The 15,073-nt window shown below is 43.8% G+C and overlaps 1 protein-coding gene across 1 annotated transcript in view; it reads right to left on the reverse strand.

Moving 5' to 3' along the window:
• The window catches only part of Fbn2 (fibrillin 2), a 216,533-nt gene that overhangs the window by 27,142 nt on the left and 174,318 nt on the right, over positions 1-15,073 (reverse strand). Inside the window, exons 43-55 of the mRNA XM_059246115.1 lie at positions 13,814-13,939; positions 13,497-13,622; positions 12,912-13,037; positions 11,194-11,310; positions 9,534-9,662; positions 8,982-9,101; positions 6,420-6,545; positions 5,614-5,766; positions 4,654-4,719; positions 4,250-4,375; positions 3,314-3,433; positions 2,176-2,298; positions 1,587-1,718 (exon numbers count right to left, since the gene is read on the reverse strand). Of these exons, the coding sequence (XP_059102098.1) occupies positions 1,587-1,718; positions 2,176-2,298; positions 3,314-3,433; positions 4,250-4,375; positions 4,654-4,719; positions 5,614-5,766; positions 6,420-6,545; positions 8,982-9,101; positions 9,534-9,662; positions 11,194-11,310; positions 12,912-13,037; positions 13,497-13,622; positions 13,814-13,939 (1,590 nt within the window). The remainder of the gene's footprint in view (positions 1-1,586; positions 1,719-2,175; positions 2,299-3,313; positions 3,434-4,249; positions 4,376-4,653; positions 4,720-5,613; positions 5,767-6,419; positions 6,546-8,981; positions 9,102-9,533; positions 9,663-11,193; positions 11,311-12,911; positions 13,038-13,496; positions 13,623-13,813; positions 13,940-15,073) is intronic.

A 15,073-nucleotide genomic window follows, 5' to 3' on the forward strand; every position in this document is an offset into this window, starting at 1 on the left:
TTCCTCTTGTGGTATAATTCTTGGGTGTAAGTTCAAAGTGTGCGGCCATCGGTCAGGGACTAGAACATCTATAGCTACGAACCAAAACACCCTTTTCTCTTTAGACATTATCTCATTTTGTTGCCATGACAGAAAGAGACAATGCAAATATGTTAGTAATCCACACAGAATTTAGTAGGGAGCTGCATTTCTAAGATTTATGCTATACATTCGATTTAGGAATTCGCTCTTGTCAAAGATCAATATTTTCAGAGAGATAAAGTCACTCTAGATTAGTAGCCTTTAATCTAAGTATCTTTTTTTTTTTTTTTTTGGTGGCTAATTCCTGAATCACAATTTCTCTTTTTAAAACTTATCCTATGTATTCACTTGCTTGCATTACCTACAGAAAACATATGACTTTCTATTTCCCATAAAATGATATGTTATTTTATATTGCTTCATTCTGTATGTTTACGGTTATCTCAGTATCTATGTACATACATTTATCATACTCATTTTAACAGCTATGTATTTTCTAGCACAAAATATGCCAAATGGATTTATCTATGTATCCATGATGCATATTTTGGTGGTTTCATTCATTTATTTTTTTGTTAGTATAAACAGTACCACGTTCTACATCCCGTATCTCTTTCCCTGGGGTAGCTTCATTTTTTTAAAAAAATTGAACTTTACTGAGGTATAATTTGCATGCCATAAAATTTGTCAGTGTACAATTCACTGGTTTTTGGTCAATTACGGGCTGGCGGAACAGTCACCACAATGTAGTCTTCTAACATTTCCACCCCTTAAAGGCATCCCTGGTGTCCATTGGCAGCCTCTCTCTGTTCTAACTTTGAACAACTGTGTGTAGATTCATTCTTATTCTTTATTTTGGTCTTCTTTTTGCAGGAACGGGAAATTATTAATAATGGTTGTTTCTCTAAAAATAACTCAGTTGCTCTAGGTAGCAGAGGTTGGTAAGGGAGTAGCGGTTCTCAGTTAAACAGTCCCTGTTCTCAGGGAGGAGAAAGCTCGTGCAGGGGGGCTGCAGTGGCTCAGGGGCCAGGCAGCACTTTAGGAAAGAAGGACATGGATAATGCATGCTTGCACAAGGCAAGGCTTGCACAAGGCAAGGCTTGCACAAGGCAAGGCTTGCACAAGGCAAGACTCGCACGCGTCACAAAGTCATAGCTTTGTGCCCCACCCCCTTAAATGTGAATGCACTGAGGCTCAAACATGATGACTGCCCCTGAAGGGCTCCCGTCACTCATGGGAAGACACAGGGGTGAGACTGTTAACCTCAAAGCTTTCATTTCGCTTCAGGAGCAGAGGTATTTCACGGACGTTTTCTATACTTCAAAGTTTGATGTTTTAGACTCACAGAAGCTCACACACAACAAGTGGACACAATTCCCAGCAGCATAAACCACCACTGCACGCTCCAGAGCCTCATGGGCTGCCTTGGACCCTGAGATGGTCAACACTGGCCTCGGCACAACCTGGAAAAGAGCTGGCTTCCATTTAGCTTATCTGGGAAGCGGTGTTAGATCTGGCTTGGAGCAAGAGTGCCGCTCACACAGAGAGTGCCCTTGGGAGCTTACCTACACAGCCCTCTCCATCGGGCCTGCGGGCCATGCCAGGGGGGCAGATGCACATGAAGGTGCCAATCAGATTCTTACACATCATGCCTCGAGATTCACAGTCGTGTAGCCCTTCAGCACATTCATCCAGATCTAGAAGACATTTGTTAAAATAGGTATGAAAAGGAAAAAAAAATAGAAATAGCACATTCTGTTTAGCGGGCTATATGTTAGTAATTTTCAGTCATTATTTCTGGTCTTCTGATCCTTATCATGCTGTCATTTGGTATGACAGAGGAAGAAGTAGCCCAGTCTTCTGAACAGCTGGCTCTAGTCCAGATGTATTATACTCTCAGGACTGGTCCTTACAGTGAGTTCTGGGAAGGGTAACCTTTGCTTTCAGTAAGAGTCCGGGGGTGTGACAACAATGGGATGCTAAGCCACCTCATCCATAGACTTTCAAGTGTACTGTTATCCAGGTAAGTGAATGTACAGCAAAGCTGCCACATTTCTTCCTGTCATGCCCTGAAAGAAAGCTGCTCAGAAGATGACACTGACCAAAGTATGATACATCCCAACGGGGCAAGTCAAGCCGCGGCTCTTCCCTTACCTTTACACATCTTTTGGTCTTCCCTGAGGGCATAGCCAACTGGGCACGTGCATTCGTAAGATCCAAAAGTGTTCATGCAGCGGAAGGCGCACAGCAGTGGGTTCTGGGCGCACTCATTGATGTCTGATCAAAGAAATGGGCACGAGCTCAGAGGGAGACTCTTCATGATATCACCCCCCTCCTGCCCTCCCCAAATCATTTCTTTAAAGAAACACTAGTGTATTTACTTGCAAATCACATAGGAAGCAACAAGGTAATAAAACTTTCACTTCCGGTATATAAAACACACTACCTAGTAAACTCCTCCTCCAGCAAGATAACAGCCTAGGCTGGAAGAACTGCAAAGGTTCCCTGGAGTTTGAGTGAAGAGTGAAAACTCAGAGCTGAGAACCCGCAGGAACTAACATTAATCACCATGTTCTGAACTCCCTCCCTCTTCCCTTCTTCCAGTCTACCCCGCAGGTGACCATTATCCTGGCAGTTGTCGCCTGAGAGCTAAATCTCAACTTCTTAATGCCCTTTCCAGGGGGCAGAACCTTGAGGCCATCATGGTGCTAAAGGCTGAACAGAATTCTGGAAAGGAGAGCCAGAAAAGAGAAGTGATATACTTTCTTCCTTTCCATGCACATGGCCTAGGCTGTTGACTGTGCCACGCATGCGTGGGACAAAACTCAGAGGCTAGCTTCTTGGTTCCAAGAGTTGAACTGAAATCTGAGCCTTCACAAGCTCGACCCAGGCTGCTCTTGTGCCTACACCAGTTAACTCTGCTAAGACAAAAAAGCGTCAACATTCCTCAAAGCAAGGTAACCGAGCCCAGAATGTATCATTCCCAACATCTAGAGTAGAAACTGAAAAATTAAGCAATACATTGAAAAGCCACGAAATGGGGCAAATGTAACCAGATCTTAAAGAAAGGAAAAAAAAAAAAAAACCCAGATACCAGCCCTGAGCCACTCAGGTGCTGCTGCCAACCTACAAGTGTGTAGGACAGTGACAGAGACCACCGTAAAGGACAATGCACTCGTGAAGAGTATAAACAGAAGAAGAACACGGTGACTCAAGATGGCAATAATTCTCTACAACACGTTCCGCATATCGAAGGAAGATGACAGGCCGTCCCCAAGGCAGCCCGACTTGCCTTCACAGTTCATCATGGGTCCTGGCTCGAAGCCTTCCTTACAATTGCACTCGAAGCTTCCGATCACGTTGGTGCACGTGCCATTCCCACAGGGGTTGCCAATAGAACACTCGTCAGTGTCTGGAAAACGAGGGCAGGTGTACGGGGTCCCACACACATTCCAAGGATCTGAAGGAACCACAGCGACCCGCCCCCTGTGACCGCGCTCCCCCCTCCCCCCTCGGCCTTGGCCAGCCTTTATGTGTGCGGAGGATCTGAAGGGTCACTGTGCAGGGCTGTGACTTCTCAGAGGATAATGCTTTCTGCAATGGTCACAAATCCAGAGGCTGTATGTGGACATTTGCCTCAAGAAGAAATGTGCAAAGACATGAAATAAAATGGACAATTCTCCTAGTTAGGCCTTTTTCAATTGAATAATGTTTTTATTTTTGTTTGATTTTGGTTTTGGTTTTTCGAGACAGGGTCTCTCTGTGTAGCTTTGGCGCCTGTCCTGGAACTCACTCTGTAGCCCGGGCTGGCCTCGAACTCACAGAGATCCACCTGCCTCTGCCTCCTGAGTGCTGGGATTAAAGGCGTGTGCCACCACCCCCGGCCTGAATAATGTTTTTTTTTTTTTTTTTTTTTTTTGCTTGTTTTTAATGCTAGGGACCAAACCCAGGCCTTGTGCATGCAAGGCATATATAATCTATCATTGGACGACATCCCAAAGCCTTCGAGTTGGTACATTTGGTTAAAGGCACAGATACTGAGAAACTCAGATACCTGGTTCACTTGAACCAAGCTACATGGGAAAATGCAGAAGTGAAGGTACTGTTATTCGCTCATCTTGGTTTTCTAAATCTTAGCACCACCACCACCGAGGCTGCTCAAGCACCCTTTGGGCTCACAGGAGAATAAAACGGCATTCAAACTCCATCAACCAGAGCCAATACTCACCCACGCACCGGACTCCAGTATAATCCAGGTTGTAGCCCATTGGACACTCACAACGGAAAGATCCATCGGTGTTGATGCACTGACCGTTTGAGCAAATGCCTGGGCTCTCAAGACACTCATTGACATCTAAAATATAAAACTGCCCATGAACTTCCTCATAATAAAAGATAGGCTAATACAGCCACATCTACTAAACACACATCTAACATGAATGGAATATAAATCTTTCTTTTGTTAGAAAAATAGATATTTCACACATAAGTAGTCATATGATACACACATATAATACATGGTCCATAAACTATTACATACATACTTTAAATATAATATACTATCGGGCATACTAAAATTAGCATGATTTATAAAACAAATGAAAAAAAATCCACCTATTTGTCAAAGCTCACCTTCTCGTGTATCATGAAGACTAGGGACTGTCCCATGGCCATATGGACACAGATCCTGGAATGCAACTACAGAAAAACAGGTTCTCCATTACTGAAGCGCCTCATTTTAAGAACCAGTTAACACTGTACAAATTCATCCTTAACAATTTTCCTCAGTTTTCTTTTCTTTTCTTTTTTCCTGGTCTGCTGTTTGGAAACAAGAGTCTGAAACTTGCTACACAGACCAGGCTGGCCTTGAACTCAGAGATTGGCCTGCTTTCTGCCTCCTGAGTGCTGGGAGTAAAGGCACACACCACTGCACCTGGCCATGTGGCCATGACTTATTTTTAAAACCAACACTGAGCTTCTCCTAGGGTACCTGACTCTGTCTAACATCAGGAAGTCCAAAAAGGTCCCTGTCCTTTACACACAGAAGCCACCACTGAGATAAGGATCCACTGCAGGTTGATCTTGCTGGGAATTAAACGCTACAATTCACTGGTGCTGATGGGAAACTGTTGGGCCAAGGTGCTGATTTCACTTCTCAGAATTTGATGTAATCGTCTGAGAATCACAGCCCACGATACTACAGCAACATAGGATTTTACTTATCGGTGTGTATTTATTTTTGGTGGTAGGGATCAAACTCCCAGCCTTGTAGGCATTAGGCCTATGCTCTCTTGCCAAGCTACACGTCTGCACCCCCAGCTTGGGACTTGTGGCGTCATGTGAAGTTTAATTTCCACCCTCTTCTGGCATCTTCTGGCCCTGCCTCTGTGGTTCAGTCTTCAGAACACAAGTGATACCAATGCTTTGGAAGAAAAGGTAAGCGGGCAATCTCAGAGTACATGCTGCATGTAAGTAAACGCTGGTGGAGGTCTTGCCAAGCAGCCGCTTCTGGAACAGTTGACAGCTCTATCTGAAGGTATAATCTTGCCCTCCACACAGTCACAACAGAGTTCTCTCTGCTGTTACTCTCACCTTCATCGTCTTTGGGGCACAGCTCACACGGGTCCCCCCAGCCCTCGCCTGGCATCTTACTGCAACAGCATTTCGCTTTGGTGGTGTTGAAGGCCTTGGGTACAGAACACTTTCCGTTTTCGAAGTTGGTGAAGCAGAAACTCTGGCGTGTATCTAATCAGGGAAGCAAACAGCACAAGCTCCTCACTGCTCTTTAAACAGACGGAACGGTGTGGATACAACTGATTCTGACAGAACATTTCTCACGAGCAGGACACAAGGTACAAGCTAGATCAGTAGTTAAGACACAGGCCTGGACCGTCTCCACGGGTCACTTTCATTTGCTAGTTTAAATTGATCTGCATATAAAATGTTATTATATCTAAAATATTTTTACGATGTGTCTAGGGATTTGTAAAATCAGCCTTAGTTGGGAAAATATCCCCACAGTCTCCTTTTTTTTCCCCTTCACTATAACATTAAAGCTGTCCAAAAACAACGAATTTAAGTTTCAGTAAGTTAAACGTTGCCTGAGGCAACTCGTGTACTGATAAATAACAACCAACGCCAGCAACAAAATGAAAATAGTAAACCAAGACAATTTCTCTTTTAGCCTAAAATCTAAACATATGTCCTAACAATGTTAACAGAGTGTTCTGAAAGCTGTCCATTTGAGACACTCTTGATAAGTCTGTGTTGTACTTGCAGACAGTCTATTGCTAATAGACAAATATTTTATGTAATAAAGCCCTGGCATGATGTTTTACTGTCCATGTTCAAACTGTCTAGAGGAGAGTCATGACAGAGAAGTCAATGCCACAGCTTACCGAAGCATCTCCGTCCATTATCAGACAAGACAAAGCCAGGGGGGCAGATGCATTGGAAGCCCCCTGGGGTGTTGGTGCAGGAACCAAAGAGGCAAATGTTGGGGTCTTCGTCACATTCATTTATATCTGCAGAACAGCAGAGATCGTTAGTCAAACCGATGTTCTCTTTGATAGCTGAAAATATCTACTTGTCCATACTGCCAACAGCCATTAATTAATGGATATTTAATAATGGAATTAGAGATGATACTGTGTACATAGCTAATTTGCTCTTTTAAGATAAATTATTCTTCTTAAACGTGAAAGATAATATCTAATTTCAGCCAGCTATATGCCAGAGCTTCCCACATCCACCTCCAAGTCCTGACCTTGGATCATGAGGAGTGAGGTACACTTGCCTATGTGATGTGACCAACTTATATGCCTCAAAGATCCAGGGTGCTCAAATGGCTTCTACTCATGGGCCCCCTCCCAAACGCTTCTTTTGGAAATTCACTAGAGGATACCTCTGGCTTTTTAATGCCTATACACAATTAGCATGTAGCCTAATATCCTGCTCCTCGGTACCTTCTACCCACCCTCAGTTGGCATCCAATTACTTTACACCTCTTCGCCAGCTTTCAGAGGAAGATAATAGTTGCACAGTGAACAGGGTTTAAAGAAAGGCAATATAAAAGAAATGAAATCACAGATGCAGGTGCTTCCAATAAGGCAGAGGTTTCTAGGATGCTACGGTGCCTGAAAACATCTGTATATCTATTCCCATATGGCTATCATTGTGCAAGCATGAAGACCTACGTTTAAATCTCCAGACCATATGTTAAAAGCCAGGGTTGGTCACATGCGCCTGTAGCCACCCCCCCAGAAGCAGAGACAGAGGGCCAGGTCATTGGGGCTTGCTGCCTGCCAGCCTCACTCCAGGTTCAGTGAGATACTATCTCAAAGGAACAAGGGGAATAACATCTATACATGCATACATGTACACATACACCATATACACCACACACATACACAAATATACTATACACACACATAACACACACATACTTCCCATCATGTACACATATACCACACACACAAATATCTACCCAAATTAGATACAACATATATACACCACACACATATATCCCCTCCACCACACACACACACACACACACACACACACACACACACACACACACGCACACACACACACACACACACATACACACACACTCTAACTCACATACATCACATGCACATTTATACCACACACATACTTCTCCCCACATACACACATATATACCATTCCCCAACATACTCCCCATATATCACACACATGCATCACACACACGTGTTCATACTACACATATAACACACCACATATACATATTTATATACCACACACACGTACATTTCACACACATATTTTCCCCATGTTTTACCCCCCACACACATATACCCCCCCCCACACACACACCCCACATAAACACATACATACTATGTAGCCAATAGTGATAATTTCAAAGGAAAGGATTGATGGACTATAGAATTTCCTTGATACTTTGTTGTGAACTCATCCATATGTACACATACACAAATTAAAAAAAAATCCTCTCCCATATTACCAAAACAAAATTAAAAAATGGTAGAGAATTGTAAGCTTTCAAAAAACTTTCTACCAAGATGATTCAACTGTGTTCACTATTATTTTGGCTAGGAAAGTAAGATCTAATCTGATCATAAACTATACATACCAATCAGATACATACTATCTAACCATGTGGTCTGAAACACAACTCGCTTCTGTGACATCAACAGCCTTTTTTCCTCTGTCACTGCCTTGAATATGAAACAGCAGAACTATTATCTTTAGGATCATGCCAAGGGTGAGAGAATGAAAAACCTCAAAGACAAACATGTCCTTTGCAATCCTTCTGTGCTAGCCAAGTGTCCCCGAGACACCACTGTTTCTGAATGTCAATCATGCTGTAAAAATGATCCACAAGAAGTGAAATGAAGCGATCTGTACAAAGGTCACCTCCCTCGTGCCTATCAGGCATTCCGAGGCTGTACAGTGTTCTCCTGTGCCGAAAGCTCCAGCATGAGACATTTGTTGTGGCAAAGGGGTTCATAGTTTCTATCTGTGTATAACTAAAGCCTTCCCAAGAGGGGACATGTCAAGAGAACCATCACGGTTTCTGGTTCATATTTTCAGGAGCCTGGACACCTTTAGTAACTATTTTAAAATCGTGTGCCAAAGATTACATTGTAGACATTTTAAAAATTCAACGGGTAGTCTCTATTGACATTTAGAACACAGATACTGAGTATAATGAAAAAACCCTTGACTAGCAATAAGATTTCTGTCGATGAAAACAAGCCCACATCCCTAAGCTTTCACTGCCAACACTCGGCCAAGCAACCATTTGTGACGGTTCAGTAAAGCAGATGCAGGCAGCTATACGTTTAAGTCCTGAGGCCAGCATGCACACGCGGGCTGGGTCTGAGGTCTCCGTACAGCCTTTACTAAAGCTTATTCTCCCGCACACCCCGTGACCTCCGAATGAACTCAAGCCTCACCAATGCAGTTCTCGCTTTTCACTTCATATCCGGGGGGACAGATGCACCTGAATGATCCCTCCAGATTCTGACAGGTCCCAGGAGAACAAGAGCCAGGAAGTGCGACACACTCGTTAGTATCTTTGGAGAGAAAGAAGACCCAAAAATGTAACCCAGACACGAGACAATCATTGCAGACTCATCTGTTTGCGGAATGAGTAACACAGATTCCACTCGGGCCCTCTGGTCTGCTGGGTCACCGTGGACAAAGATGCCCTGCACTCCTCCAATATCATAGATGGTTCTTAGGGGGAAGGCTGCCAATTCTTTTGATTTGTTTCTTCACGTCCTTTTATTGAGACATAGCCTCAGGCACTGTCCCCAATAAAAACTCTCCCTGTGATACATTCCCGACTGGTGGTTAATACCTTAGACTGAAATAACTGTCCCTGTCACAGGTCCCTGTAGCCCTGTGATTTGGCGATGAAATGTGGATAAGCGAAGTGAGTCTGCGGGGTTCATGCTGTCTCACAGAACAAAAGGCCATCAAGATGACCCCGTTTAGTTTCTTACCGATGCAGTTTTTGCCGTCTGGTGTGAGTTCATAACCTTCATTGCACAGACACTTGAAGGAGCCAATTTCATTGAAGCACCGGCCATTTCTGCACACTTGGCCGAAAAATGAGCTGCACTCGTCTATGTCTGTAAACAGAGAGCGGTCAGTGTCTCAGCGGGAGCGTCTACACTGTACCATTTCACTAGCTGAAACTTGAAAACACGTTTGTTGGCACCCATTTACAAAAGATCTACACTGTACTTTACTAACAGGAGAAGAAAATGGCACATTTTAAGGACTGAACCACTAAAAGTTCACACAGGGGCTCCTCGATTTTTAAAAGACATGAGATATAAGTCAGGAAATTTATAAACAGGTAAATTTGGCGGTTTAAGGTGAATCTTTTTATTTATTTTTTCCAATTGAAAAGTCTTTCTTTTGACAGTGGAGAGGGGACTATGGATGTAACTCGACTGAATGATTTGCAGATCCTTTACCTGGACACAGAATCCAATGCAAAGGACAGAAGAGTGAGCATGCTAGACACAGGAATCCGTCCTGCTAAGAAGTGCAGGACGGCTGACAACATGCACCATTCACAAGGAAGACCGCACATGCTGGCTTTTCAGGGAAGCCACGGGCTGGATACAAGTGAGTCACTGCCTGTGCTTTCTGAAGACTGCATTTTGATTACGGCATCAGTGATGCCTCCTGGGTCTTCCTTTCTACAGGAGGGACTGAGAAACCTACAGAAGATCCGGCCGGAAGTGGAATAAAATACCCATTTAGCTGCAAATCCTTTTTGGGACTGCAGAATTCCAAAGGATAAAGAAAATCAATAGGGAAGCTGGGATCATGAGGAGGTGGGGCTGAGCTGGGGTGATCCTACAGTGGTGGGCGGCCTCCTGGATTCTTCCCTCACACCTCCCAGTTATGGGCTACAGTTGTACAATGCTGTGAAGCACCCCACGGTGCCAGGCTCCCTGCAAACAGGGACTACACAGGTGTTACCAGTGTTGCCCTTTTCCTTCTGTTTACTCCACTTCCTCGGGGAGCTTCTCTGGCATCAGTTCCCTTATCCTACTGGTATGTCAGGGTGAGGCAAAAGCTGAAATCCTGTATTTAGCATAGGTGTGGTCTGAGGGGCCATCTCAAGACCTGTTCACTGTGCTTTTTTTTTTTTTTTTTTTTTTTTTTTTTTTTTTTTTTTTTTTTTTTTTTTTTTGTGGGTGGAAGGGAAAGGCATACAGGCTTTTGAAGCTGATGGATAAGGAAATTTTAAGACATGGACACGGGTATGCTGGTGCTCAAGTGTAAATTAGGAATGAACTCATAAAACCCGTGAGGTAACATGAGGATAATAGAGGGTCTCTCCCCGTCACACCTAGAGGGGACAAAGAGCCTAAACTATAAATCAGTCCTGATCCATTTACGGGTGTCTCAATGACCTTTCTCCCTGACAGACAGGATTCCTGAGGAAGGGCTCAAAACGGTATGCAGCCTTGCCATTGCTGAGGGAAACAAATGGCTGGTGGTGACTAGAGAGTGCTCAGTGGCTTTGACATCTCCTGGCGTGTGTGCGAGTTTAACAACAGAAGTCCTCCGTGCTCTTTGGTTTTATTTCCGTACATCCCACTGGGAAAGAAGAACCAAGGCTGAACCAGGAGGACGACTTACCGAGGCAATCGTTGTTGTGAGTGAGCTCAAACCCCGGGTAGCACAGACAGTTGTAGGAGCCGACAGTATTCTTACAGGTCCCGTTTCCACATGGATGCCGCTCACACTCATCCACATCTACCAAGAAGAACTCAACTGTTAGCTAGAACCAGACGGCCACCTTTAACGTTCTCCCGCTGTCACTACGTCATTAATCCGACGCTTCCCAGGGTAGCGGTAAGGGACCCGCGTTTATTTGAGGAAATTAGGAATGTGAAAAAGGGGGAACAAACCAAAACTGCAAACGTCCAAGAGAGAAAACAGTTTAACTTACTGGTAGATACAGTTCTCAGAAGGAATGGGTAGAAACGCCATTGGCAATGAACAGGCTTGCTTATCAATGTTAAAGCATTATTAACACTTGTTTAAGAATTTGTAAATCTTAATTTCATAACAAAAACTGTAGTCCCTTGAATGAAGTAATGAATAGGGGTTTACTTAGAATTTAAGTCATGAGCATTGCAAAAATCCTGGAGAGAATAGTTAGCAAGGTCATCTGTGACAAGGGACAATAGACCCTTGTGCTGGAAGGCCAGCCTGCAGGGCCACCATACAAGGAATGGACACAGCTCCTTAGGAGAACTACGTCCAAGAGGTCTGAGGCTCCAACTGACTTTATCATGGAAGAACTGTTAATATAGGGACACATTTTTCCCATATGAATTTCTGAGTCATAAATATCACAGATTTTTATTTGTGGCAGATTATACTCTCTGAGAGAGTATAAAGGGAGGCCCCTGTGTCTCCTGTAAGCAAACCTTCCCAGAAAGTCCATGCACATGGGACCAGAACCTGTGATATACTTTGCATAAACACTAGAGATGTTTTTCTTGTCATTCTGGGGCAGCCCATGGTGGGAAGGTGCTCTCAGGGTACATTGGGTAAACTGAGGCTTTTCCGATATGCTCCTTGTTGCACAGATATTCCAAGAAGGAGATGACTTTACACTATTGAAACCTGATTTTAACACTCACCTAGCAATTATCTAGAATCCCTGTAGAGCGGGTGCACAAAAATCCCCTGGCTTTTCTACACAGAGAACACAGAGAACATGCTACTTACAAATAACCACGTTTTAAATTTAGTTTTCCTCCCTCAAATATGAAGCACAGAGAGGAACTTTGGCAGAGGCACAGTCCTCTGCTGACATCAGAGTTAAGGCATTCGGTGCAGTTCCAGCCTCAAGGAATCCTGCCCACCTGCCTTTGCAAACATATTAACCAACACTCTCATCAATTAACCAGCCATTATGTTGGTTACTGGGAATTTTTAAAGACTCTGGTTATATTCATGTCTGCAATTATTTTAAGAGCTAAAGCTTAAATGATGCCATTAAATCCTAAGCTACAGTTTGCATAAAAGGATGCACATTTGCATATGATTTTGTTGTTAATATTGTCATCCTTTCTACTCCTTTGCATTTCACAATGCATTGTGTGGGGAAATGCCACCTAGCCCTGAGTTCGTCTGAATGAACGTCATGCCACATGAACTTCTGGAGCGAAATGTTGAGAATCACTGGGCAGAAGAACCTACTATGGTACGTCCCTGCTTGCAACTTTTACCCCAAAGCCTTGGGCTGTTCAGCATGGCAGAGACATGGTAGCTGCCCTGAGAATCACTGTCCTTAAGACTCGACCTCATGTCGCTCCCTGGATTGGAATATCCTTCTTACTTACCCATGCACATGGTCTGGTCCTGAGAAGCCTTAAAGCCGTTGTTGCAGATGCACTGGTAACTCCCTTGCAAATCAACACACAGGCCATGACTGCAAACGTTAGGAATTTCCAGACATTCATTGCGATCTACAACAGAAAAAGCAAAACAAAACAAAAGAAGAAGACACATGTTATACATATCTGATTTTTATTAAGATTCCTCCGTTTTTCACAGATGCATTTCTCTAACCTGCTATTAATTACTATAGACAGGCTGAGAACGAACCAGAAGAACAGCTGAATCAAAATAAGCAGAGCCTTTCAAGTGCCCAAGGCTCTCTTTTCAGTCATGCAATTTTTTTGTAGATTCACTGGGACCTCAAGGATTGTATTTTTAGACCAGAGAAATCCACCAAAGGAACACCGTTTCTCAGCAAAATCATCTGAAAGTTACGGTGCAAGTGTTTCAGCCTGACGACACAGATTGAGTTAGACAGTCTTCCTAGAATCACCCTTAAAGTATTTGGTGGTGAGAAGGCAAGGAGCCCCTCAAGAACAGGGAACCCAGCGACCGCGGTATTTGGTGACTGCCGGCGTCTTGCTTACCTACACAGGCCCCGTTGGGAGAGAGTTTGAAGCCGGTGGCACACTCACAGCGGTAGCTGCCGGGGCTGTTGATGCAGTCGGCATTGCGCTGGCAGAGATTGTCGCCGTTGCTGCACTCGTCGATGTCTGGAAAGGCAATGGGGTCCAGGTAAGCAAGTCTTTCACTACTGCTTTGGGATCAGATTCAGTCCACCAACTTCCCCACGCAACTCTTAAACGCTCCCGAAGAGGTGGTACAAAATCAGAGGCCCACCTAAAAGCCACTTATGCATAGATAGCCAAGTCTCTGGAGGACGGACACAGACATCCCAGATTACCTTCGCAGACCAAGAGCAGGTCGTTGTAGCTGAAGCCTGTGGGGCATTCGCAGCGGAAACTGCCAATCTGGTTAATGCACACGCCGTTGGCACAGATGCCCGGAATCTCTTTGCATTCGTCAATGTCTGAAATCGAATGGATTTGGTAAAATGTATGTATGTGTTTCTGCTAAACGCGCCTACCATCTTACCTTAAAACAATGGTATGGGTAGCCTGAAATGAAAAAGACGTACTCTCTGTTCAAGTCAGACGCAAACTGGCATAAATGGTCTTACAGCTTACAAAGAACTGAAGACTGCAGTGCAGTTAGTTCCTCTAAAGAGCTTTGGAAAAATGGAGGTGGATGGCAAAACAAACACAGAAAGTGATTTTATGTGGTAATAAATCAAGTGCATCTCTTAAGGAATCAAGCCCCACCCACCAGTCGTGTCAGATGACCCCAACAGCTGCCATTCATTGGATAAAGCTATGTTCCCTCAAGTTAATGTATTTTGTTACACACACACACACTCAAGTAGATTGCTCATAAAGACTTAAAATTATATTGCTTAAACTAGGAGGGAAAAAATAGAGTTTGCAACTGAAATTCCACTCAGAAGGAGGCAATTTATGTGAAAGGGAATTCTGTACATTCATAATGAGATCAAATGAAAGGGATGATATTAAAACATACAAAAAAACTTAAGATGTATTTTTTAAAAGAGTAACTAGCAGTTAAAATAAGATGAAGGGGGACAGAGAGAGGGGTGGTTCAGTGGGTTAGTGCTTGCCATGTGAGCATAAGGACCCGAGTTCAGATCCCTAACGTCCACATAAAAGTTGGACACAGTGGCATGCATCTGTAACCCCAGGGCTGAGAAGGGAGGGATCAGAGATGGGCGGATCCCTGGAGCTCCTGGCCAGCTTGTCTAGCTGAGTAAGTGACCGTTAGGTTCAGTGAGAGAGCCTGTCTCAGGAAATAATGTGGAAAGTGTTGAGGGGAGACATCAGGTATCAATCTCTGGCCTTTAGAAATACGGGCACACACATGCATATGCACCCCCACAAACACATCTGAGGCACATCCACCCCCACAAACACAAAATAAGGTTTAGACATGTAAGACAATATGCATGGCAAGAGAAATTTGAATTTTTTGCATGGTATGCATGGAATTTGATTGTCAAGTAATCATCATAATTAAATTGCTAGGCAATGCTGATGAAATATAATACTATCATTAACACTTGATCATAGTCTGCAAGCATGGTTTCTTGATT

Source organism: Peromyscus eremicus, chromosome 19, assembly GCF_949786415.1.
Source record: "Peromyscus eremicus chromosome 19, PerEre_H2_v1, whole genome shotgun sequence".
Lineage (NCBI taxonomy): Eukaryota > Metazoa > Chordata > Mammalia > Rodentia > Cricetidae > Peromyscus > Peromyscus eremicus.